The sequence below is a fragment of the Monodelphis domestica genome, chromosome 3 (genome assembly GCF_027887165.1).
Source record: "Monodelphis domestica isolate mMonDom1 chromosome 3, mMonDom1.pri, whole genome shotgun sequence".
Lineage (NCBI taxonomy): Eukaryota > Metazoa > Chordata > Mammalia > Didelphimorphia > Didelphidae > Monodelphis > Monodelphis domestica.
In genome coordinates, this window is record NC_077229.1 from 423,491,438 (window position 1) to 423,518,863 (window position 27,426).

At 38.8% G+C, this 27,426-nt stretch overlaps 1 protein-coding gene across 2 annotated transcripts in view; it reads right to left on the minus strand.

Annotated features, from left to right (window-relative positions):
- The window catches only part of MYO5B (myosin VB), a 571,959-nt gene that overhangs the window by 170,436 nt on the left and 374,097 nt on the right, over positions 1-27,426 (minus strand). For both annotated transcript variants that reach the window (XM_007486667.3, XM_007486668.3), the window contains exons 11-14: positions 27,021-27,102; positions 26,405-26,545; positions 11,676-11,798; positions 9,977-10,060 (exon numbers count right to left, since the gene is read on the minus strand). In XM_007486667.3, the coding sequence (XP_007486729.1) occupies positions 9,977-10,060; positions 11,676-11,798; positions 26,405-26,545; positions 27,021-27,102 (430 nt within the window). The remainder of the gene's footprint in view (positions 1-9,976; positions 10,061-11,675; positions 11,799-26,404; positions 26,546-27,020; positions 27,103-27,426) is intronic.

Here is a 27,426-nt window from a genome sequence, read left to right on the forward strand (position 1 = left end):
TAATCTAACCAAAAAAGGTGTGAACTAAAGAGTGGGCAGTCCTGGAGAGAGCATCTGCTATGACTGGTAGATGTGAAATTTAGGGGAGGAGACACAGGAGAAAAAGACCTTTAAATAGAGGACCACAGAGGCCATAAAAGATAGATCAAAGAACTCTGCCTGAGTTGGACTGGAGGATCAGTATCTTGAGCTTGGAGTGAAGGAGAGTCACTCGGAGGAGAGACTAGAAGACAGACACTCAGATTTGGTTGTGGAACTCGACCCGTGGAGGAGCTCAAGCAGGAGAGCTCAGACTGCTTTCCTTTTAGATGGTCATCTTGGTAAGTGTAAAGGCTGACTTAGTTTCCCTGCTTTTCTGTAGTTGTGAACCTCTGAGAAAGGCCCATCTTCTTGAGACCACTTTCCCTGATTAGGGCCTTAGAATTTCTACCTGGCTCAGAGGAATCCGGAGTTTTCTCTCTTCCTTTAATATCTTCCCTCTATTGTAAATAAACTACCATAAATTCCAATTTTACTTTAGTAATTCATTTTGGAATTTCAAAATTAAATCTCTGGCAACCACCAATCATATATTCAGCACAACCATAAAATTTAACAGAATACAGGACTGGGCTGAGAATCAGGAAGATTCACTTTCCTGAGTTCAAATCTATCCTCAGACATTAACTGGATGACCTTAGGGAAGTCATTTAACCCTATTTGCCTCAGTTCCTTATTGGGAAAATGAGCTGGAGAAGAAAATTACAAACCATTACAGTAACTGCCAAGAAAATTCCAAATGAGGTCATGAAAAGTTGGTCACAAAAATGGCTGAATAACAACCTCAACCAACAGGATGAAATGACTAAGCCATGAAAATGCAAATCAGTAAATATCATCAATAAACTAATTATATTTTAAGAAATAGTGAATAACTTATACATGTTGGGAAATTAGAAATGGTTGGAGAAGCAAAAACCAAAGCAACCAGTAGGCATTGTCATCAATTTGATTGATGGTGTGACCTTGAATCTTCTTGGGACTTACCTATCTTAAAAAATGAAATGATCATGAAAGGATGGGATTGGGGGGGGTGGATTTAAAAGAAAACAGAAGAGATCCTAAAGAGAAAGTCACTTTTATATCCATAGAGTTCAAGTACATTAATAATCTGTTATTCATGTATAAGTTAGATAGTCCTACGGTTGTTTTTCTCTAAGAAGGAACTTTTGACTGGGTCATACTCTTGGTACATAGGATACAAGACTCAGTAGGGTTGAGTAAACCCTAAAGCAGAAGTTCCTAATCAAAAAGGCAGCTAGGTGGCACAGTGGATAGAGTGACATCTCTGGATTCAGGCTGACTCATCTTCCTGAGTTCAAATCTGGCCTTGGACACATATGAGCCGTGTGACCCTAGACAAGTCCTGTTTGTGTCAGTTCCCTCATCTGTGAAATGAGCTGGAAAAGCAAATGGCAAACCATTCTAGCATCTTTGCCAAGAAAACCCCAAATGAAATCATGAAGAGCTGGACACAACTAACAAACTACTGAATAACAACCCCAACCAAGAGGCAATACTGTGGTGGAAATCCTAGTTCTGTTTCTTAAAATCTTCTTGACCTTGGGGAAAGTCATTTAACTTTTCTGGCTCCTAGCTTCCTCAATTATAAAAGGAAGGGGTTGGTCTGGCAGATTTGTAAGAATCCCTCTAGTCTAAGTTCTATGATTCTAGATCAGGATATTCCTCCTCTCTCTGCTAAGCCCTATACTCCTAAATTTCATGGAATTTCTGGCAGAAAATAAAGCATGACTCAATGGTATTACTGTACCATTTATTTAACTCCTAGAAAACTAAAGGTTTGATCAGAGCCAGAAAGTATGTAAGTAGCCATTTTTTCCACCTTTTTCATTTTACAAATCAAGAAAATGAGACCCATAGAGGCAAAGCAACTTATTTGAGGTCACACAGCTACTAAACATGTCAGAGGCAGCATTTGAACCTGTGCCAGGTCTCTGTATTTAACTGCCTCAAAAAAAGTAATTCCTTTATAACTTAGGGAGGTCCAGATCTGTGAAAGCTGAAAAGTTCTAGACCTGAAGTTACATCCACAAAGGAACCAATGCCCTGGTGATGCAGTATCTTCTACATACCATGCACCTGTAAGACACTTCCTGAGCATCTGGGAGTCCCTAAGACAAAGTTAAGCAAGAAGGTAGTCAGAAGTTAGAATCCTGAATTTTACTAAGTCTTTATTGATTAAACAGACTGTGGCAGAGTGGAAAGAGAGCTGGCCTCTGGAATTAAGAGGACTTAGGTTCAAATTCTGCCTATGAAAGCACTGGCTGTATGACACCAAGTCATTTATCCTCTTTGTCCCAAGCAAGTCACTGAAATATTCTCTGACTGTAGATGGGGGATGAGGGGGGGAGGTTTCTTTCCACCAGTGAAATCAAAGGATCAGAAATAAATCAAAAACTGTTGAATTAACTATTTATATATGTAACTTAAAAATTATTATTGTCCCAGCATATAATTTTCATTAAATAAAAATGTTCAGTCATTTTTGATTCTTCATGACATCATTTAATGTTTTCTTGGAAAAGATACTGGAATGGTTTGCCATTTTCTGCTCCAGCTCTTTTTACAAATGAGGAAACCGAGACAAATAGGGTAAAGTGACCTGTCCAGGGTCACATAGCTAGTATGTGTCTGAGAGGAGATATGACTCAGGAAAATGAGTCTGCCCCTAGGATTTCCTCTATCTACTGTGCCACCTAGCTGCTCCTTAAATGAGATATAGAAATATAAACTTATAAGGAATGATAAAGAAAAAAATCAATTATAAAAAGACACACATACACACACACACACACACACACAAAGATACATGAATTTGGATTAGTTTTGTCTTTAGAGAAGCCCTTGCTGATTTTGTTTAAGTTTTTTTAATGATGCTGCCATTATTCAAAATCCAATGAATATCTTGGGTGCTGGTTTTCAGAGAGTATGCCTTTGACTATCAAGAACAATGGCAAATCTTTATCTACTGAAGATGGGTTCAATTATCAAAAGTCATTTGGAGCCAAGAGTATGATTAATATGAGAATTAATATGGCATGGTGGAAAGACAAATGGATTGGGAGTCAGAATACCTAGGTTTATGATTTGATCTTGCAACTATTTATGTGAGTAAGCAAGTCACTTCCCTTTCTCTGGGTATATTTTCCTCATCTGTAAAATGAGGATTTTATGCTTATGGTATGGATCTCTAAGGTCCCTCGTAGCTCTAATATGCCATGATTCTAGAGAATATTGTTTAATTTTAAAAAAATTAATAGCTAACTAGAAAGAAATGAGATTGATTTCCTAGAGTGACTCAAGATCCAGCTTTGAAGGCAATTGCCAAAGAGCTTTCCAAGAAGACTGTGCTGAAGGAAACAAGTTCCTATGTAATTTGGTAAACATGTGAAAACACTATTTTCCATGAATTTAATTAAATTAAAACAAGTACCATTGTTTTATAGTCATAGAATAATAGACACTCAGAGGTGGAAGCAAACTACCTATCAATTCCAATCTATACCTGATTAGGAATCCTCTCTGGCATGGCCCTATTGAAGAATCACACAGTCTCTATTTGAAAAGGAATGCATCATCACCAAAAGAATTTCTTCTTTTGTTTTTGTTTAATCATTTCCAACATGTTCAACTCTTCATGACACCATTTGGAATTTTCTTGGCAAAGACACTGGAGTAGTTTGTCATTTCCTTCTCTAGTTCATTTACAGATGAGGAAACTGAGGCAAACAGTGGTGTAGGTGACTTTCCAGAGTCACACAGCTAGGAGTGTCTGAGGCCAAATTTGAACTCAGGGAGAGGAATCTTCCTGACTCTGGGCCCAGTTCTATCCACTGTACATTTAGCCACCACCTGGAAGTTTCTCCTAACTTTGAATCTGAATGCCTCTCTGCAAATCATACCCAATTTTATCTAACTTTAGCTAGGTACCAATTCAACAACTCTACTCCAACCATATTGATTAAGGGGTTATTCTCCTCAAAGGTCATTCCAGCCTTTTAAAAATTTTCTTCTTTGGCCTGCACTTATGGCTACAACAATGGGATGAATTTATCAGGTGTTGCAATTCTTGAAGACTATCTATAAAGTTACAGAGGAGCTGTGATCTGTATCAATGAAAGCAATGCCCACAGTGATTAAATCATAGGAACTTTACTGAATTAAATCACAGAAGGTTGAGTCAAAGAGATCCTGGTTTTGTCAGAGATGCCAAATAACAATATGATCTATCTTTTTATTGTTTTTTATTTTAAGAGTACAAGGATATAGATTTTTTCAAATAAGGACTTAGTCTTTACTGTTTGTTCTGTGATGAGAATATATCATCTAACCTTTTTTTTAAACTAAAATACCATTACTAAGCTACACATAAAATAAGCATTGGAAAAGGGATTTTAACCCAAGTCTTTTGAACCTATATCTATAATACTTTCCATTTCACCATGTTGCTTAGAGATAGGATTTAGACAGTAGGAGGGAAGAAAAAAGGGCAGTTTCAGAGAGAATGGCATTAGCAGAAATGAAAGGTTCTCTCCTTTATTCTCCTCTCTCTTAACAAAGCCCATAACCCACTGCTCCCAGAATTCCTGCCTTAATTCTGCTGGTGGTCCTAAGGTTGTTGCCCTAGTCTGTGCCCTAACACTGCTCAATAATAGCATGTTGTCGCTGGTTATTACATGAAATGTTCCCTTCTCTTGTTGCTTTGAGAAAGTGGCATCAAAGGAAAATGAAATGTGTAAGTAATTCCTGTCACTCAAAACACTGTCTCCCATTTTTCCCTCACCTCTGGAATTTGTAAAAAATACTAGCTACTTGATTATTCCTTTTCTCTCTTTCCTTTCTGAGTGGAGAGTCTCATTATCCTCAAGACCCTGGAAACCCAGGAGCCTGGAGCCTATGCCCTAAAATGATGCTAGAGAAAAACAAAACAGCTCAGTACAATCACACACAAAGTCTGTTTTGACCATAACTAAATGAAATAAAGTAAACTGAGGGAAACTGTTTCTTTTGCAATAACTGCTGTCCTCTGGCTGGCTGTGACTGGAGATCTGCTAGAGGGGAACTTGAGATTGCTTGGTTGTATTGGAGGTAGGAATGAGAAATGCTGAGGGATGCTAGTACCGGGATGCTGCCACACAAGGGGAACTGCTCTGGGGTCTGCCTACTGATTCCCCACTGATGGCTGATGGATTAGTATATCTTCCTAACCTCCTCCCCCCTTCACCCCCTCCCTTCTCTAACCCTCTCTTTCCTGCCTCCCTCAACCTCTCAGTTCTTCTTGAAGCCTTTGGCTTCTTCCCTCCCCACTTGAGTAAACTATATAGAACTCTTTTCTTTTCCTTTTTCAAGTCAAGGAGTGTGTTGGGATAACAGGATAGGAAACTGAGGTAAGAGGGATGAGGATTTCCCTAATCTATAATGAGGGAGAATTTGAGGGTTTGAGAAAGTAGTCCAGTCACAAACTGTGATTCTAAGACAATTAGAGAGATGGAGGACAACAGCTGTTTAAAATCTTCTTTCTTCTTCACAAAGTCAGCAAGGTCTCTCAGCTTAACCCCAGAGAGAAACAAAATTCAAAATCTCTCCTTCAGCCTGGCTTTCCTCCAACTGTTGGTCAGTAAAATCTCCGAGGTTTCTCCCTTGGCCAGAGAGCCCCCCAAAACCAAACCAACCCTACAAGGGTCCTCTCAGCCAGTCTCAACTGCCAGAGAGGGAAACAAAGTCCCAAGTTTCTCCCCTGGTCAGCTTCAATTGCCCAGAGCCAGAGAGACTGAGACCAAGTCAAAGCCAAATTTCTGCTTCTTCCCCTCTGTGTGGCCAGAAATCCCCAACTGCCACTCCTGGGAACATTCTGTTTGGAACCTTCCTCTTGTTTGACAGGCAGGTCCCCAGCCTTGGTTCTTGCATCTTGGCTTACAAGTCCTCTCTCTCTCTCCATGCCTCTACCACATAAATCCTTGATGCTCTGATATCCAAGAGCCAGTGTAAGAAGGCCTGTGCTTTCAGGAAATTTTACTGACTTCAGAGCCTGCTTGAATGAATCCCCAGTCCCAGGGAGTACATCAATCAACTGGGATGATTTAACTTTAAATCATCCTGTGTTTAGTGGGATTCCCCTTTTTCCTCACCTCATATCAAGTGAAATTAACTGGGCTTTTCCCTGGGGTAACCAGTCCCCCACTGTAAGTTTAGAATCATTTAACCTGAAAAGAAGCTAACTGATTTCTCTGAAATCTGTCTTCTTCAGAAAGGTCTCAGAACCTTTCAGAAGTTGTTTTTTTGTTTTACTTTGCTCCTTCTCTGTGAGAGCCCCCTGCCTTCTTCTCAACCCATGCCACCCTAGCTTTTCCTTCCTTCTGAATCCTAAGAATCTTCTCCACAGAAGTCATTAATAAAGAGGAGGCATTCTTTCTGATAGTCAAAGGAATGGATTTCACTTTTCCCCCAAACAGTGTCTAGATGTGGAGTGATGAGTAATTTCAATAGCTTCTGAGCTTCTTTCCCTGTGCCTAGACTAGTTTCTCCACTCAATCCACATATCACCATCCAGAATACTCTAAAACCATTGTTTTTAACCTGGGGTCTCTAAGCTTGTTATTTTAATATTCTGATAACTTCACTTGAGTATAACTGCTTTCCTTTGTAATCTTATGCATTTTATTTATCTATTTTTTTTTTTTTTGCATTTTAAAAACATTATTCTGAGAAGGAATCCATTGGATTCATCATACTGTTAAGGGGGCTCATGACACAAAAAAGAGGTTAAGAACTGAGAACAAAAGCATTTCATGGATAGAAGAACTTCAGGGGTACCTCCCTAGCCATGAAACCAAGTCCATCCCCCCTTAGCTGATAGCCCAATTTACCTTTCCAACCTCATCATTTGCCTTGTGAAATCTTCCCTGTAGCCAGGTCTACTGGTCTACTCACACTATTCTGAAAAGTTTATGCTTTTTTTTTCTCCCATGCCTACTCTTGCCTGAAATACATCCAACTCCTCCATTCCCTTCAAGCTTTAGGTGGTGCAGTGGATTTTCACCTTCATGACTTCCAATCTGGCCTCAGACACTTACTTGGCCATTTGATCTTGGGAAAATCTCTTAATCCTGTTTGTCTAAAGTTTCCTCAACTGTAAAATGAGCTGGAGAAGGAAATGTCAAACCATTCCATTATCTTTGCCAAGGAAACCCCAAACAGTCACAAACACTGACATCATGACTGAAACAAACACAATAACATATCCTCTAAAGTATCTCGTATACTTAGCCCTGATACTTTCAGAACCAGTAATTTTGTTGGTATGGGTATTCCTTCCACCAATACACATGATGACCCTTCTACAACTTGGTTGGTAGCCATTCAGGGTAGCCATGAGTTAAAATGTTACCAACCTGAGGACAATCTGGTGATGAGCATCTCTATACTTACCTGGATTGATCCTTTTACAGCAGATGCTCATCTAAGTCTGTTGACAGGTCTGTCCTCCAAGCCCAGTCTTGTTGGACCTGGAAGAGCAGGACCTCTAGTAGCAAAGATATTTAGGGTCACCTCCACCTCAACTCTTCTTGACTCTGGTGCCTTGAACATTGCTGAATACACATTTGAAAATTGATAGGAGAAGGAGGAAGTGAAGGAAATTAAAGAAGGAAAAAAGGGAAGCATCTTTTGATGGGACAACGGTAGAAATGACTGAACAATTGCCTCCAGCTTACTGTCACAGTTTACTGATTGCTCCCTAAAACATTCCCTCTATTCATTTTTTTCCTATTTATTTACTATTTTTCCCTATCCCTGTTTATTTCCTATTTCCTATTTATTTTCCTATTCCTAAATTTCCCATTTATTCCTATTCCTGTGTACACCTTGCTTTGTATAGTTGTTTGCTAATGTCTCCCTCATTAAGATACTAAGCTCCTTAAGGGCAGGGACTATCTTTTGCTTCTTTTTTTTTATCCCCAGCACTTAGCACAGTGTTTGGCACATAGTGAGTGCTTAATAAATGTTTGTTGATTGGCTAATTAAAGCAGTATAAACAAATGTTAAAGCAAAGCTTTTTGAAGGGTCTTCAGATGCTACTATATGAGGCAGCATGAGACAGTGAGAAGAGTGGTTTGGGAAGCAAGAGAGCTGAAAATTAGAGGTCTGGTTCTGTCAATATGTACACCTTCCCTCACCAGTAAATGGAAAGGATTGATAATTTATAAGGTTCCTTCCAATTTTATTCTACTTCATCATTATTCCCTCACTTCACTAAGAGAAATTATTAAACCTAGTTAGGTGAGTCTCTTCCCTACTCAGGCCTCCAAATATAAAGCACTTCTTCCTAAAATACCGAGTACATTTATACTCTAGATGCTGTTTCTACCTTACATCCTCTCCCATCCTTGACCTAGAACACCCTCTCCATTTTCCATCACTAATCAAGAAGACCTAGGGTGTCAAGCATGTCATTTAGTAGTATGGCTCTGGAAAAAGTAGTTTCTCATAGCTTCAGGTTCCTCAGCAGTGAAATTGGTATAGTATTATTTTCATTTTTAGAAGAAAGAAAAATACCTTTGAAACTTAAAACATTTTAGTTATTTTGTGCTCTTCATAGACTGGCTCAGATCCTTTTCCCCTAAAACCACCCTTGATCACTCTAGCCTAAAGTAACTGCTTTCTCAATTCCTATAGTATTTACTGTCAATGTCATATGTTGGCCATTTGCACCATTTTTGGTAGCTTCTTCCTTGAGAAGCTTGCAAGTTTTTAAGAACAAGGACTCTGCCTTCTCTTCTTCTTCTATTGACCCAGCATCAAGTACAATGATAGTACACAAGATTCCTTTAAACAACATGTACAAATGGATCCTGACTTGGCAATATAGAGTTATGGCATCACTAAGAAGAGCGCATCCAATAACTGTTTGGACTAACTGAGAGTGAGAGGACTATTAGCCTTCACTCATCACCTGTTTATGGGCATCTTATCCTGAACTTTCCAAAGGTGAAATGGGGGGTGGGGTGGAGGCATTGCACAATTGATGTTGGTAGCATACAGACCATTTGGGGCAATGTAGAAAATATCATGGTCTAGTGAGTGGGGAAGAAACTGACCCATCTAGAATGAGTAATGTCTTAGTAAAATGGAAGAGTAATCTTTCCAGACTTAGAAGCAATCTTATGAATGACTTTGTTCAACTCTTTCCTTTTCCTGTTGAGGGAACTGGCTAAGGGGAAAGGGTAGAAAGATGTGGGTTCTATTCTTACTTAAATTACACAACTTTCTTGAGATAACTGAAAATATCCACTGATATTTTACTTCCTCTTAACTATAAAATGGGCACACTATTTTCTAACTGTCAAATGTATACAGAGGAAGGCAGAAACCAACCAACTTCATGGATAATGTTTGGAGACAGGGAATTGTCACATGGGCATTGGTTTCAAATTTTTGCAAGGCTTTGACTGATATTGCAAGGCAAATGGCAAGGGCTATTGCTATCTTATTTGGTTGGAGTAGAACCATCTTATGTCAGAAACCAGGAGATCAGAAACAGGACTTGGATATCCTGTGCCCAGACAAATCTGACATTCATTTCTCAAGCTGTTGTCTTTCTCCATAGCTGCTGATTCTCTTGTTTCCTCTTCTTTATAGTAGCCACTCATCCATACAGTTGCCCACTCCCCTATTTCTCCATCCCACCCTACATTTTCCATTTTCTTATCAATTGGAAGTAGAGATTATGTGGTGAAAATAGGTGCAAATGTTGGTAGCAGTTTTGGTGCCCTTATACAACCTTCTCTTCTGTAGTCTTCAGGATGGTGACTATGGATAGATTCTATATCAATTAATGTCCTAGCTCTAGAGATGGCTATTTTATTTGGCTATTTCTCAAGTCTTCAGCTCAGAGGAATGACTAATTCAGCCCAATTACCTTGCTGGCCTTCAGGATGTTGATTTGTTCTTCATGCACAGTGTCTCTATTTTTCTCTAGAAATCCATCTGAGAGGTACTCCACCTATCGCCAAAAGCAGTAGGAAAAAGAAGAAAGCAGTTAGAACTTCAACCAGAGTAACCCAAATCTAAGACCTTAGTCATTTCATCTTCAAAACATTTTTCCAAGTAGGTACAAACAATGGAAAACATAACAGGGAACCTCACATTTGTTGTCACTTCTTTTAAGAAACTTCTATACTCTGATGGGACTTCAGATCAAAGCAGAACACAAAGCACTCAAGTGCAGAGTGCTAAAGTAGCCACAGTGATAAGTCATATTTCACAAGAAATGTATGATGGGAGCAGCTAGATACCTCAGTAGATGGAGAGCCAGGCCTAGAGACAGGAAAGTCCTGGGTTCAAATCTGGCCTCAGATACTTCCTAGCTGTGTGACCCTGGGCAAGTCACCGAACTTCCATCGCCTAGCCTTTACCACTTTTCTGCCTTGGAACCCATACATAATATTCATTCTAAAACAGAAGGTTTGGGATTGAAAAAAAAAAGAAACATGTGAAAACTAGAAAATACACAAAATATGTGTTAGGAGGCAATTATTTATTTTGTAGTTGACTCTATAGAATTCTTTTAAATGCCAGTTTCCTCTAGGGAGTTTAAAATAGGAAACTATTTACAAAAATTTTTTCTGCCCAACTTTTTAGGACCAAACCACTATGATTCTTTACAAGCACTAAAACCTAACCAGTACCATAGGCTTCTACTGGAAGTGAATCCTAATGTCTTATTTCTTGGATGTGTGATTTTCCCAAAATGAGCACTGTGCCTTCCAATGGAAATAGTGTTACTAAGTGGCTGTACGAAAATAACAAACAAAAAACCCAAACCCCAAACATCAGTTGGTAACCAATTGTTTGGTGATAAACCACTTTGAATTTTGTTAAGTTGGTCTTTAAATGATAATTGGGCCCATATTTGAAGGCTTTTCTGCTTGGTAGAACCCTGAAGAGCCCAGGCACCACTCAAGGTACAGCTTTCAAGAAAGATGTAGTTTTCATTATGCCACTAGCAAAGACTACCAGGGAATGGATAAAACATGCCATGAACACAAAGTAATAAAAATCATTGCATGTAATTACGGGTTTATGATTGCCTGAACTATGTATACTATGAACTATGTATGAGAGGTTCTTCAAATTAGTGAACATAAATTAGTCTCAAAGCCAGGAAGATCTGTGTTCAAGTCTTCCCTCTGACACATATTGGCTGCATGGTGCTGGGAAAGTCATTCAAATCTTTCAGTGCTCTGAGCAGCTGTAAGACTGCATTAGCTATAAAGAAGTTTCCAACCTGCACTAGTAAAGGGAGTTTCCTCACCTTTCAAAAAATATCTTATGTTCGATCCCTTTCTTAAATATGTTTATCTGCAAAAATACACACCCATGCATCCCTCACAGGGAAGAGAGCTCGCCTGAAACATGTAAGCAAGCCCAAGTCCTATCTCTCAATGCCAGTCTTATAAAGGAGTATTGATACCTTGAACAGAGTTTTAGGAAGAGACTAATTTAAGGCAGATGGGTAGGGTGATAAACAAGAAACCTTCATGGGAGCCATTTGCACTAATCAAATTCAAGGGAACAGGACTTTGTTTGGTATCCAGACCCACAAAGAGGACACTCACCTGATCTGCAAAATGAAGGACAATGAAGGATGTGTTGGACATTCTGGGTTTCTGGAAGTGCTGGCTGCTGGAATGCTGGTCATACAATTTTTGAGCCCAGTTCTGGTCAGTGCCTTTGGGAACCTACAGAATCATACCATAAAGAAAGCTTTGTTAGGAGAAGTACAGGTCAAAGAGAGAGAGGGTCGGTCAGTTACTCGGCCAGGTCAGAATCACTGGGAACAAAATGAACACCTGAGTCCTGTCGTCCAACCTGATGCCAGAAAGTTCCTGGGCATGGAAGCTCTGGCCCCAAAGGGTCAGCATCAGGCTCCCAAAAGGATCCTCAGGAGTTAGGATTATTTAGGAAAGAGTCAGTTCTGAGTCCATGAGCTGGATGGTGGGTCCTGGAGGAAGAGATGCTACCAGAGGGAAAACAATCCATTTCCCAACTAGAAGGAATGTCTCTCTCTGCTCTAATCAGAGAACCTCTTCACTGTCTCATGTTTGCTTCCTCCTTCATAGTTCCACTTATGTTCTTCCCCTCACCTAAAATATTCTGCCCTATTCATAGTCTATCCATCCTTCAAGGCTCAGTTGGAGCCATACTTTCTCCAATCAATTATTTCTAACTCTACTATATTTCCTCTGACCTACAGAATTTACGATCATAGATTTAGAGCTGGGAAAGGCTTTTTTTTTTTCAGTAGATAAGATTCAGAGAAGTTAAATCAATTGCCCATCAGCACACAGATAATAAATGGCAGAGCTGAGATTCGAATCTAAGACCTATAACACAAAATCCAGTGCTTTTTCTACCCTTTCTTCACTTAAAAATCCCTATCAGGGAACTTTCAACTTGCATGCTTGTATTAATCTTGTTAGGTAGGTATCCATTTGGGTGTGTTTGGTTGGGGGCTTTCATCTTTCCCTAATGATGTCAGAAGTGCCTTTAAAGCTAGGGTTCTTTAGCTAAAGTTCATGAATTAAAAAAAAAAAAGATTAGATAGATAAAAGATAGGTAACAGACACAGACAGATAGAATGATACAATTAGACAGATAAGTTTATTTCAATGTGTTTGAGTTCCTTTGCAATCTTAAGTATTTCACTTAATGCATTTTGAAACATTATTCTTAGAAGAGATCCATGGATGTTACTAGCCTGGATGAAGGGGTCCATTGCACGGTAAGAAGTTCGGTTCTAGGGGAAGCCCACTTTGCATTTAGAATCCTGGGCTATACTAAATGCTTGGTGGATGGCTGATACCTTCAATTCCTTTCAACCTTTTCTGAAAGCTATTCACAGGACAACACACATCTAAGTTCAGGAAAAGTATGATAACTTACAGAAAACCCAGTTATTGAGTCAGTCTCACCACAGGGCAAGGGAATAGTCTACCAGTGACAACAGTTTTTCATGATCTAATTTATGAACAACAATACAGTAAAACTTCAACTCACCAGAATGATTTAGGAAATGAATTGTCCTGCCAAATTCAATGTTCAGTTTACTCAGTCAATGCTACTTGCATGCAACCATCTTCCCTTATCCCTGGCACAAAATCCCTACTTGGAGGATTTAAAAAAAATTCCCCTGGACAGATATTACATTTTCACAACTTGTTCCAAAATGCTGAAAATCACTTTGCACTGCATGTAACACCCCAGAAACCACCAACCCAGCCCGGGTTTCAATACCCTATGATGACTTTCCCAGTGTTGAGGCTCTCCAGTTCTGCTCATCAGACAGGTCTGCAATACATGCATTAATAAGGATTCAGTTCAGGTTCCCAATTATAAGTCACTTAATTTACATGCACTTCATTAATTCTGAATTTTATTTCAGACAGAAATATGCAGAACTGAACTATGAAGATGAAGTTTGATGGGCAAATTAATCCTGGTGAATAGGTTACAAGAAGTAGAGTTATATTTTTAAGAGACACTTTTCAAACACTTGAGAAGCACCCAACCGTATACATTGCTCAACCCAATTCAATTTAACAAATATTTATTGTATACCCACAATATATCCAGACCTGTGCCAAGCATTAAAAGAAGAATAAGGCACAGACCCCGTGGCCAAGTAGGTTATCATGTATTTGAGTTTGGGGAGGCAGGGAATAATGTGTATAAAAGGTGGAACCCAAGTCACCCCCTAACCCATTAGCATTTCAGGAATTACTAACTAAAGTGCATCTAATCAGGTAGCAAGGATGATCATTAATGGTTTCCTGACTGAATTAGAAGCTGGAAGGAATCTTGAACTGATAGAATGTGGATCAGTACAATGACACATGTAAAACCAAGAGGAATTTCCAGTAGGCTATGGGAAGGAGATAGAGGGAAGGGAGGGAAAGAACATGAATCTTGTAACCATAGGAAAATATTCTAAATTAATTAATTAAATAAAATTTTCCAAATTAAAAAAATCAAACTGGAAACTGGGTAACTTGGACATATTTAGCTTGAGTGTCAGAGGTTGCTCTTATTTGTGAAATCTAATAAAGACAATGTTATAGCTTAAAAAAAAAAAGAATGTGGATCAGTAGAGAGGAGACATGACTCATAGAGGCACACCAGTTCAGCAGTTATGCGATTTGCCAGTCCAAATCCTGACTCTAACTTAGTGAAAGTAATGCAGCTGTTTTTCTTTAAGAAACAGTGTATGTTCAGGCTTTTCACTAAACCTGGTTAACCTGCCTTTCATTTATTCTAAATGTTGTTGAACGGTAATGCAGTCCTAGAGGAGAGCGACGATCAAGGTCACAGTGTGCAACTGTCTCCTGATCAAGGTCACAGTGTGCAACTGTCTCCTGACTGCAAGGAACAGGCTGATGACGGAAGATTGACAACTGACAGTAGATATCTTGCCTTCTTTCATCTTAGATGATGTGGGAGGCTGGGAGAATTTCCCCTCCCTCCAAAAGGCAGAAACCCTCTTCAGACTAGCACCCTCCCTCCCCCTCCCCCCCCAGCCCCAGTTCAAGGATGCTTCTCTTCTTCATGAGAGAAGAAAGCAGCTGAGATTTTAAGAGGGAACCAGGAAAAATGGGGCAAATGGAAAATGATCTTATCTCTGTGCAAGAAGAGAGAGAAGGTAGGTATAGGGGAAGGAGCCAAGTCCTCTATTTTTAATAAATCCTACACCTTGGATATCAGAAACTCTCAAAGATGAAGCCAAATGTAATTTAGGGGGAAAAAAACTCCAGAGTCAGCTTTGGGGAGGCTTCTATATCTTGACTTCTGAACCCTGGATCTTAATCTGAAACACACTCAATCTACAGCAAAAGAGTTGAGAGAAAGGTAGGCAGGGTTCAGCAAACTGGTCTTACAACCGTGGCTCAATCACCAATGGATAATGATGAGGTGAAAGGGGAGAAGGGAAGGGATGGTAGAAAGAGCCTTCCATTCGAAATCAAGATTAGAGGATTTAAGTTCTGCCTTTACTATTTATTTCCTGTGGAAACTTGGCAGGTCATTTGACCTCCCTGTGCCTAGACTTCCTGATTTGTAAATTACAGAAGTGGTCAATGAGGAAGCTAGGTCATCCAGTTAATAGAGTGCCAGCCATGAGTCAGGAAGACTGATCTTTCTAAGTTCAAAGCTGGTCTCTGATCCTTACTAGTTGTGTGACCTGGGCAAGTCACTTAGCCTTGTTTGCCTCAGGTTCTTCATCTGTAAAATGATCTTGAGAAAAATGGCAAATCGCTCTAATACCTTTGCCAAGAAAATCCCAAATGGGGTTCCAAAGAAACAGACATAACTGAAACAATTGAACCACAGCAATGAGATCTACTTTTCACAGTATAACATTTTAAGGTCCAAAACTTCAGTCACACATTGGTTCTGGCTAGGATTTTGTAAAGTCAAAGTTCTCTTTGTAATGCTGGGCAAGTCACTTAACCCTGCTTGCCTGAGTTCTTCATCTATCAAATAAGTTGGAAGGAAATGGCCAACCACTCTAGTATCTTTGCCAAGAAAACCCCAAATGGGGTCACAAAGAGTCAGACACCACTGAAACTGAACAACAACAATAAATGCTTGTTGACTGACTAAAGAAAAAGGGATGGGAATTCTGCAGGCATGCAAGCTGCTCTGCCATAGCAAATATCTTTCCCAGACACTAAAAGAACCCCTATTTGGAGTCACACCACAGGTTCTCTACATGTGCCAGAGAGGAGGTGGAGATCCAGGAGTTTCTGTGTCTGTCACTCTTTTTATGGATAGGACACTGAAAGTGGGAAGAATAGAACAGCTGGTCTGAATATACTCCACTGGTCGAGGCTGACACTGCACGACAACTGAGGCTTTCTGGCCCCAAATCAAGTGGATTCTATTGTGCTGAGCTGGGAAAGCAGAGGGGGGAAAGCAGAGCTGGGAAAGCAAGCACCTCTCCAAACATCTGGCTCTTGCAGCTTGCTTTACAGAGTTGGAATTGGTTCAGTGATCAAGAACTAAGCACCATGCAAACTCCAGGGGCAAAGCCCCATCTTCTCCATGTACTCATTTTTATGCAGAAAAACCCTATGCATAATGGATCATAGATGGTACCAATACTGCAGCGGCTTCTTCAGTTTCTGATTACTTTACAGAATCCAAGTGGTAACCAAGCTCAAATTGGGGATGATGGGATTCTTCTTACTGTATATAATGCTATGAGACCCGGAAAGTTAAGAGGGGCAGCTTGGTGGTGCAGTAGATAGAATTCCAGGCCTGGATGTCAGAAATAACTCTTCTTCCTGGGTTCAAATCTGGCCTCAGACACTAATGAGCGGTGTGACCCTGGAAAGCCACAGCCACTGTGTTGGCCTCAGTTTCCTCATCTGTAAAATAAGCCAGGGAAGGAAGTGGCAAACCACTCGAGTATCTTTGCCTAGAATATCCCCATTAGGGTCACTAAGAGTTGAGACAAGACTGGGCAGTCCAAAAAACTACAAAATGAGAGAATTTGACTGGAGATCCTTTTTAGCTCTATGAACCTCTGACAAGGCAAATTCCTATGAAGCTTCCATCAACTTTCCCAGGGGTACTACTGTTCTTCCTTGGAGCATCTGACTTGAAATCTGAAACTGTTCACAGATCTTATTGGATGTACTATGCAATCCAGGTTCAATTAAATTAATTTCAATGAGCATCTATTAGCACCTGCTCTCCCAAGCTATGTGCTGGGGCCTTTTTGAGAGCTTGCAATTTCATCAGGAGTAAGAATTCCCACCTCTGACACAGACACTACTATGTCACTGAGAGCTTCCTCTTTTCCCTTCCACCTCAACTCACACCAACGAGATGCTTCTGCTGCTATCCCCTCTTTTATTCTCTTTCATGAAGTGGTAGCCTTTCTCCTCCTCAAGGCAAACCCATCTTCAGGCACAGGTGATCACTTTCTGCATCATTTTCTCCAGAACACTGACCCCTCTATCATCCCCAAATCCAAACTTGGGTATTCTAATTGTGTGGTCATGGGTAAGTCAGTTTCCTCCTCTGTAAAATGAGTATAATAATACTTGGATTTACATAAAAAGGGCTACTGTCAGATTCAAATAGAAAGATATATGTAAAGTTTTCTGTAAACTTTAAAACACTATATAAATGTAAAATTGTTAGGATGGTGTTGATGATGATAACAGGCAATTCTGTGCCAGACATTTTACATGATGGTAGCAAGAGGACTGGGATTCAAATTCCAGCTCTGATTATGTTATCCAATTGCCTACCTCTTCTGCCTAGCAAATTTCTATCTTTCATAAGTTTAGTAAGACTGTGTGACTCTGGGGAATTAACTTCTCAGTATTCTAGAAAATTCCTGAAGATAATAAATGACAGAGGTAAGTGTCACCCTACCTTTGTAAAAGCAGTGTCCACATTGAGGAGTTTCTTCTATCAATGAATCCCCAGCTTCAGTCACCATCTTTATGTAATCCTCAACTTTAATATCAGTATTGAACAGAAAAGGACCATGACCCTTGGGTACTATAGGAGAGGCCTCAACTCCAGGTCAAGTGGACACTGAATTACTAATCACTACTTTGGATTCACTTATTTACTTAGTTCTCTACATTTTCTCTCATTAATTCTTGCCACCTTCATCTCTACCTTGCACCTGATCATTTGCAAATGCACTACCTCCAAGAGATCTATTCTCCTCTTCCCTGACCATAACCTTATAAGTATATTCCAACTTTCCTGCTCTCTCAGTTATGAAACCTGGTCTTTTCTCTTCTCACATCTAGTCCAGGAACCATTCCTTTATTCTCCTTTTCCACTAAAAGTTTCCACTGCCGCTGCCTGTACTTCCGAGTTGATTATTTCCATGTTATCCTCTGTAGGACACAAGACCCTCTCACCTCTCTGATATCTTGACATGTGTACCTTAATATCTGATCCTGGGTAATTCCAAATTTCCCATTTTATCTGCAATTCTGGAGCAGAGGTGGAGAAAGAAAAAATCATGAATCATGCAAGTATACATTCATGGAATCCAGCCTCAAGAGGTCCCTGATTGGTTCTTCAAGTCCTTTATTCCTCTGTTGTCAAATTGCCTAATCATACATGTCTCACAGAAACTCCTCTAAACCCTTCCTCTTTCAAGCTCCCAACCCCATTCTCTTTATTTATATCTCCTTCATTCTCAATAGAGAATTCTCCCATCTCTCTTCTTCCCTTCTCTTCCCATGATCCTAACCCAGACCGCCTTCATGCATCAGTTTATTCCCTCACTCTATGCTCTGGCATCTTTAATCTCTTCCCTCTGCACTGACTCTTTTTCTTCAACACACTAACATATTTAAGTCTCTATCTACCTAAAGCAAGTTTTCCTCAACCCTCTTACTCTCTTGACCTATCATCCTCTCTTGCTACTTCTTACCTTCAAACTTTTTTTGGGGAAAAAAATAACTGGCCTACATTTGCTGCATCTGTTTTCTTACTTTTGAACAACTCCTCTTTGGCTTGCATCTAGGTGGCTTTTCCCCTCACCTCTTTGAAGAGTCTCTCTTTGCATCTCTCTTTCTTACTCTTTCTGACTGCTTCTCTGTCTCTCTCTCTGTTTCTGTTTGTCTGTCTGCTGCCCCTCCCTTTCATAATGTGCTTGACACACATTAAAGATTTGCAAAACATTTTTTTTCTAAGAAAGGATGGAAGCTGACCATTTGTGGACTAGTACTCCATTTTTATAGATAAGAATACTACAGTTCAAGGGAGGTGAAATTACTTGTCCAGGGTTAGAGAGCAAGGAATCAACTGTTGGGCAAGTACCTTTCCCACTTCACCATACTAATAGATGCCCCCCGAGGTACACAAAACTTCTCATCCAATATCAACATTTAGGAATTCTTCTTTTGGCAACTTGGATTCTCCTAATCTGGCTACCCCAGCAAGTCCTTCCAGAGAGTAATGACATAAAAATGAAAAGAGAGGAGGGGGGATGTCATTGGTTAAAATAGTGGAAGAGTGTCTCAAATAGCAAGAACACCACTCATACTACTTAGCAGTGTTAATTCAAGTGAATGGAATGGGGATGAATGGCCATGTGTTTTTTATTTATTTGTTACATTAAAATATCCAGTTAACTCCCTCCATTACCCTCCCTCCCCTCCATTAGAGAATGCATCATTTAACAAAAAAGATATATTTGATTGATTATGAAATGGCCATTTAGAAGAGTAATTTCAGAAGCTAAAAGGAAACAAATAGAAAAAAATGTTATTTGGCAGTGGCTGAAATATGCAAACTACAATGACCCAATATGTCATATCATAGCATCAGAGCTAGCAGACGTCCTTAAAGGTCAGTCATCCCAACCTCTTTATTTTAAAGACAAATTGATACAATTTAAGGATTAAATTTTTTTCTTCACATTTCAAAACATATAGGATCACAGATCTATATCTGAAAGAGACCTCATAAACCATATTGAATTACAGATCTAGGGATAAAAGGGGCCATAGAAGCCATATCTTCAAACTTGATAATTATATAAAGAAACCAATTAACTCACTCTAGGTCACTTAAGTAGGAAGCAGAAGAATCAAGATTGGAACTCAGTTCTTCTGCCTCCAAATCTAGCTTTTCTCCTCATTACTACACTGCTTTCTGCTTTCTAGAGAATGAGCCAGAAAAGGTGTCTATATAATGTAAATGAAGCATGAGAGTAACCAAGGAACAAAAATTGTATTGGAGGTACAGTTGGGTGTATGAGACTTTCATACTGTCCTTTGTATGCCCAGAATCTTCTACTCTGTCATCCCATCAATTGCCCTCGATTCTCTTCACATTCTTAAATTATCTTGCATTTTTTTAAAAAAGGAATTGCCATAAAAATCTATTCCACAAAAACTTCAACTCTTTTAAAGATGTAAAATTTAAAAGGATCTGAACAAACTCATATTAATATTTAATGAATAAGTAACCTCTGCTTGGAGAATGTTCTTTTTATTAGAGAATGTCTAGAGAGGTGATGCCTTGAACCCAGTGGAATGAATGGCTAAGAATAGAACTTCAGGCACTGTTGCCTCTACATAGAGACAAGAGGCTCCCTAGTGTCACAGGTAGCTATCTACTTAATCCATACATACTGGCACCCCTGAACATGGGAATACAACACTTGAATGCAATAAATATCAATAGAAATGCAGAGAAATGTGGGGAGGCGATGCAATAAATAAAGCAGAAGCAGTAAAACAACATCTACAAATAACAAAGAGACAGCTAATGCCTGCAGTCAGGCCTGCAGATTCTGGGTTCAAATGTGAGCTTGGACACTTTCCTGGGCAAGTCTCTTGACCCCACTTGCCTATCCCTTACCATTATTCTGCCTTGAAACTGATATTGATGATTCGAAGACTGAAGGTAAGGATTCTTTATTAAAAGAAAAGATGAAACAAATGAAAAAGAACCTTAAATCAAGTGTTATTAAGCAACCATAAAAACCAAATCCAACCTCAACAACTGAAGAGAGGAAATGAGAACATTAACTCCTTCCTTGTGGTAGAAAGTTGGAAGACTACAGGTATAGAATGTCAAAGTCATCATGTTAGTTGATTTTGTTTGACTTTTTCTTTATTACATGACAAGGCTCATTCTGTCTCACAGGGCTGTGATATAAAAATAAAATGCATCAAGAAAATTCATTAAAGGAAATGAACAAATACCCACAGAGGTATAAAAGCCATTTCTGAGGAAATTGACAACCCCAAAAGCTAAGTGACATAATTCATTAGATTCTACCTGAGAGAGTCAGGGGCAAAAACATGTCAACTCCACATGGATTGTTTCCAAGTCTTCTAAATTCTTACTAAGAGAATAAGGTCATGTGATTCTCTCTCCTCTGGGAAATCTTCCTTGATTCCTCCCACTGAAAGGATGTTTCCCACCTTGAATCTTTTGGATCAGAGTATTTGAGCTATTCCATGCACTTACTTGAGAGGCAGTATAGATGGCAAAGTAGAGAGCTGGTCTCAGAGTCAGAACAAAATGAGTTTCAGTCTCATTTTTGACCCAAACTGGGTGTGGGATTTGAGCTAGATCAAATAAATTCTCAGTGTCCCAGAGCAACTCTAGGACCCAAGTTACAGAGAAGGTACATGTTTGCACTCATGGACAGTGTCTCAAAGAGAGCCCACTATGCTGGTGAAACTAGAGGTCCAATAAAAAGAAAGACACTTAATTATATTCTAACTTGTGCTATAGTAGTAGTAGATTGTCTTTGTGCATTATCATCTACTGATGTTCCCTCATGTGGCTATACTGAGATTCAAAAGTACAGAAGCCTTAAAAGACAATAAAAGGCATTTGGGTGATATAAATAGATGGATGTGTATTACCCATGATGACTCACATATGAGAAGTGGCATTCATTAAATAATCCATATCATGGATCTCTCTAAAAGGAAGAAATCAAGTCAATAAATAGAGTGAAAGTAACTAAAGCACAACCAAAATTGTGTTGATGTCTATAATATTGTAAAACAAACAATCAGAAAGCTAGGGGATGGCCATTTATAGAACATGCTCAAGAACTTCTTTGGACAAGGTGTGAAAGGGTTGTGATCTCTGTCAATGGAGATAAGGACTGACATCTGTGTGAACACAGTAACAAAAGATGGGTGAGGCAGCATGGTACAGTGGGAAGGGTATTTTCTCTGGAGTCAAGGGACTGAGGCTCACCATCTTACTGATTAGCACCCACATGACTTTGGCCAAATCAATTAAGGGAAGAGGCAGAGAAAGCATTTATTAAGTGCCTACTATGTAACAGGCACTGTGCTAAGTATCTTATCTCACCCCATTCTCTCTTATTTTTCTCATTTGTAAAATGAGGGAGTTGAACTTGATGTCTTCTGAGATTCTTTTCAACTCAAGATCTATGATCCTAAAGTATTTTAGTGTCTTTATTGTATTGGTGTCTTCCCTCTATCAAATGGTAAGTTCCCTGAAAGCAGGGATTATGTGATAGTTTAATTTTTAACCCCAATGTTTAAAATTAAGTTTAAATGAACCTCACATATTTGTCTTGGGGAGTCAAAAATAAATAAATGTGAACAAAAGAAGTCAATAACTTCTGTTTTTTATTTCAATTAGTCAATTGAGTATTCAATTAGGAATCAGGAGAACTGGATTCCAGTCCTGAACATATCTCAAGTGATATGACTTTGGATAAGTTCTTCCATTTCTATGTACCTCAGTTTCCTCATTTGTAAAATGGGCATAAAAGCACATTCCCTATCCACCACACATTTTAACTCTTTGTTGTAAGGATTATATATGAGGTCTGTAGAAGCACTCTCAAATATATTCATGGCAGTAGGAATGAAAGATACTGCTAAGATTTGAGGTAGAAAACACATGGAAAATCAATCATTCATCACTTAATTAAAGGTATAGTGCTAACTGTGTAAAGGTGAGAGGTCCCTGTCCTCTTGATTCTGTTCGGTTTGCTCTTCATAATTTCATGTAGATCTTCCATGGTTTTTTAAAAATTAACCTGCTCATCATTTCTTAAAGCACAACAGTATTTAATCACAGTCATATGCCACAATTTGTTTAGCCATTCCCCAAATGATTAAAAAAAAGGTCCCTATCCTTAAAGGAGTACCATTCTAATAGAGAAAATAATATGTACATGAAGAGGTGTGTGTGTGTGTGTGTGTGTGTGTGTGTGTGTGTGGATACAAGGCAAACATAGGAATGGCACTAGGTATATCTGTAGAGACAGGAGTCTCTCAGGCTAAGAATTTCCCTTTCAAAACCCTGGGATTCTGATTTCATTTTCATTAGTGGTAAATTCACTCTTTTTGCTTTTGATGATAATGATTTGACTTTCTTCTGTTTTTAAATCACATTAACCAATAATTTGCCAATCTTGGTGTTTTTTTTTTTTTTTCATAAAAATCAACCCAGCTAGGTGGCTCAGTGGGTAGAGAGCCAGGCCTGAAGACAGGCGGTCCTGAGTTCAGGTCTTGCCTCAGATACTTCCTAGCTGTGTGACCCTGGTAGGACAAAAGTTAAGGTTTTGTGGTTTGTTTTTTAATGAGTTCAGGTACCTGAATGCTTTATCTAGTGCCAAGAGGGAATTCAGAACCTGGATAGAAGCACTATAAAGAAGTGGACACTCCCTAAAGGTAGGGAATGTGTCCTCTGAATAGCCTTACTGTATCTACTGGATGTGAAGGCTTGGTCAATATGAATGAAGGGAATTCACCAGGAAGAGGCAGATTGGCATGGAGAAAAAAATGTAACCTGAATCAAAGCATGATCCTTCCTTGGATATTACTCTCCTCCTTTGCAAAATAAAGGTACTCAAAAATAATGATCTACTTTCAGGGCAAAAACTATGATCCCATGAACCAGCAAACCTGAATTCTAGTCCTAGAATGTTATGATCAATTGAGAATTCAAAAGTTCCTAAGAAGTCAACTAGTCCAGCCACCTCAATTTTTCCAATTGAGGAAAAAAGGTCCTGAGAGGTTGAAACTTGTTTTGGGTTATTCAGATAGTGAGTAGCTTAGTCAGAATTTGGACTCCAGTTCTTTGACCTCCAACTAAAGTCTTTTTTTCCACTGCAGCTATTAATGTAGCTTTGTAATCTTAGGCAAATCATTCCGGTTCACAGGATGTGTTTTTTTTTCATTTATAAGATCATTAAGGGTTAGAATAAAGTGTTTCTAAGGTTCCTTTACACCTTATGAAAGGAGATTTTAGCCTAGGGTTCATGGACCCCCAAAGGGTCTATAGAAAGATTTCAAAGGACCTGTAAATTTTTTGTCATAATTTAAAAATATTCCTGATTTCCTTCTGGGAGCCATCAGGCCACAATGCCTTGACAGAGTCACGGAGGCCACAGAGTAGCCCTTGGAAAGATATGATTGCCCACTCAGTTCCCCTTGCATGACCTCTCTCATCAATGCCCCCTATCTATGAAATTGACATCTATGAAATATGACACATTGACATATTCCCCCTAGTCTCAAAAGGAATAATGCAAGAGCAGAATACCTGTACCCTAATTCTCCAAAACATCACCAAAAGATCAGACTCTCAAACCCAATAACAAAAGACTATCATGGGTATGGATTAACTTTTACTTAGATACAAAATCCTCGGTAAAACCACAGCTACAGGCCAAGCTCAGAACTTTCCCACTCACAGAAACCTATTCTCATGGAGCCAACACACAAATCAATCATAAAGGCCCATAAAAAATGTACGAGTACATTAAGCTTCAATATGGCTCAGTGACTCAATTATACAAATCAGTAACTCAGAAATTCCCTAGTAAAACCCTGAAAAATGATCAGTCTAAATTTGAATTGTGTTCCCAGTACCCCTCAACCTCAATGGTATGATTGTTGAATTGTCTTTTAAGAACTTGATTAATTATTCCATTTTATTAAAAGCAATAAGTAATTTTCCTTGGTTGTTTGTAAGCTCAAAACTCCTCACTGGGTAATGAGAAATTAAGCCACCTGTGATGAAACAATTTATCTTGTATGCTGTCTGTAATCACATTATAAGAATATATAATATTAATCAAGTGATTTGTTAAAAGTTAATGTATCACTTTTCTAATTATCTCTCTTTGAACATATGTGTTGGGTAATGTATCTGTGTGCCAATAAAATGAGTATAAAAATAAACACAAGGCATGGGGATGGTGGAGCAGCTATCAGATGTAAAGCAATCCCATGGCCATAATGATTAAGCTGTCTTCTGTTTGTTATTTTTTTGACTGATCATTCGCCTGTTGGGAACCCCTGGAGTCGCGAGTGAGGCTGGACCTCGCCCATGGCAATTTCCTTTTCTGTTTTTTTAAATTTTATTAATTTAAAATATTCTGAGGAAAAAACATAATCTGAGAAAGAATCCATAAAATTCACCAAACTGTTAAAGAGATCCTTAACACAAGAAGTTAAGAATCCCAGGTCTTTGATTTCTTTTTGATGAGTCAGGGTTAAGGAATGTGCCAAGAAAGGAAGTGCGTGAAACTACTGATACAGCTTGAGTCTATTTGTGTTTTTAAACAATATACTGCATAGAGATCAAAATACTGGACAGATATTGTGCTATGATGTCAACACACAGGTTTTTTTTTTTAATTTAAATTTGTTTGTTTATTTGTTATATTAAAATACCCAGGTAAATTCCTTATGTTCTTCCCTCTTCTCCTATTAGAGCAGGCATCATTTGACAAAAAGATATATATATATATATATATGTATACACACATATAAATTATATCTTATTTATTTCTCTATATACACAATTCATTCTTCAAACACTATTTCTGTTACTGTATATGTTTTCTTGATTCTGCTCATTTCGCTCTTCATAATTTAATGTATATCTTTTCATTTTTTTATTAACCTACTATTTTTTATTGCACAGCGGTATTCCATCACAATCATATTCCCCAACTTGTTTAACTATTCCTCAATTGATGGGCACCCCTTCAATTCCCAGTGCTTTGTCACCACAAAGAAGGCTGCCATAAAAAATTTAGAACATATAAAGTTCATTTCCTTTTCCCTGATCATCTTAGGAAATAAACCTAATAGTGACATTGCTGGGTTGGCTTGTTTTTTTTTTAAATTCCTTACATTCTGTCTCAGAATCAATACTGTGTATTGATTCTAAAGCAGAAGAATGGTAATATGGTCTAGGCAATGGGGGTTAGTGACTTGCTTAGGGTGATACATCTAGGAAGTGTCTGAGGATATATTTGAACCCAGGACCTCCCCCCGTCTTAGTCTGACTTAGATCCACTGAACTACAAGATGTACCCCCCCCTTATTTTTTATGCAGAAATGATGGAAAGGGACTATTTGCGAATAGTCCCTTATTTGTGAATCACCTCTCTTCTCCCAATCTTATATTTGTGTAAAAGAAAGCTTATGATTTTCTGTATGGTAGCTTTGTGATCAAAGCCAGATGAAACTCTCCTTGAACAATGCTTACTGGCTCTGCATAACTTCAGAATTCACTGAGTAGAGTATGTAGGTATGTTCTTGCCTCAAGTTCCAAAGACTTTTTAATTAGAGATGAAGTTCAAGAATTGAGGGCTAGTAAAAGGTTATCTCTCCCTCACATGAGACATACCTCAAACCATTCCCAATAGAATATGTTCTTTGATGGCAGGATCTGTATCTTTCCATCCTTATACTTCCAGGGCCTAATTCATATTCTCTCTCTCTGTCTCTGTCTGTCTCTCTGTTTCTCTCTCTGCCTCTCTCAGGGGAAGAATGGACTTTACCTTGCATTCTTCATCGAGCAGGTCCAAGATGCCCAGTTTAGCTTCTATTAGATCAATACAAGGCTGGTTATCATAAAAATCAATGAGAGTCCATGGGATTTGTTCCTTCATATATTCTTCTTGTTCCAGTTTAAAGACATGCTGGGGTCAAGAAAATGAGACAGAATTACATTTTGGTGAAGTGCTAATGTTCCTTAATCTAAATCCCAGACCATGGGAGTTACATGTCCCATGATAAATTAATGTCTTTTCAGGCTAGATTAGATGATATAACAAATGCCCTGGAGATCCTAGAGACATTTAACCATTCATAGATTTAGTTCTTGATCACCACCGAGGTATGGATTATTCATGTGTTTCTATTTTCTCATCTCAGATCAACCCTCAGGTCATCCAAACCACCAATCTCTGCACAGGCCCCAGAAATGTGGATTTCAGCAATCTGGGCTGCATTAGTTTGGACTTCCCAAGAACCAAGGGTGATCAGAAGAAGTTAAAGACAATGCATCCCTGTTCCCTTCAAGAAGAATGCAATATTCCTCAAGATGCAAAAAGCATACAACATAAGAAAGAGAAAGACTAGAACCAACCCAAAGAGTCTGAAGAGAAGGCTTACCGAGTTGAATTGCTGCTGGAGTTTTTCATTTGCATAGTTGATACAAAACTGTTCAAAGCTATTCACCTCAAATGTTTCAAATCTGCAAAGTGGAACCAAAAGAGAGAGGAAGCAGAGTGAGGAAGACGTTGTCTTTTACTCTGGAATCTAGTGATCTAGGAGGATTAAACAAGGGTATATCCTTAAATTCAGCTCTAAATTCCTATTCGCTACTAACATATTTTGAGCATCAAAATGATTATCTGCATTAAAGCGAAAAGAAGCCCAGATTTACAAAATGGTGGCTATTCTGAAATTGTTTATTTTTGACTCAGAAATATTATTATATACACACACTCCAGTTTTGTAAACTATAGAGTATGATACAAATATATTATTATTGGGGAGACACTCACCTCATTCTGAG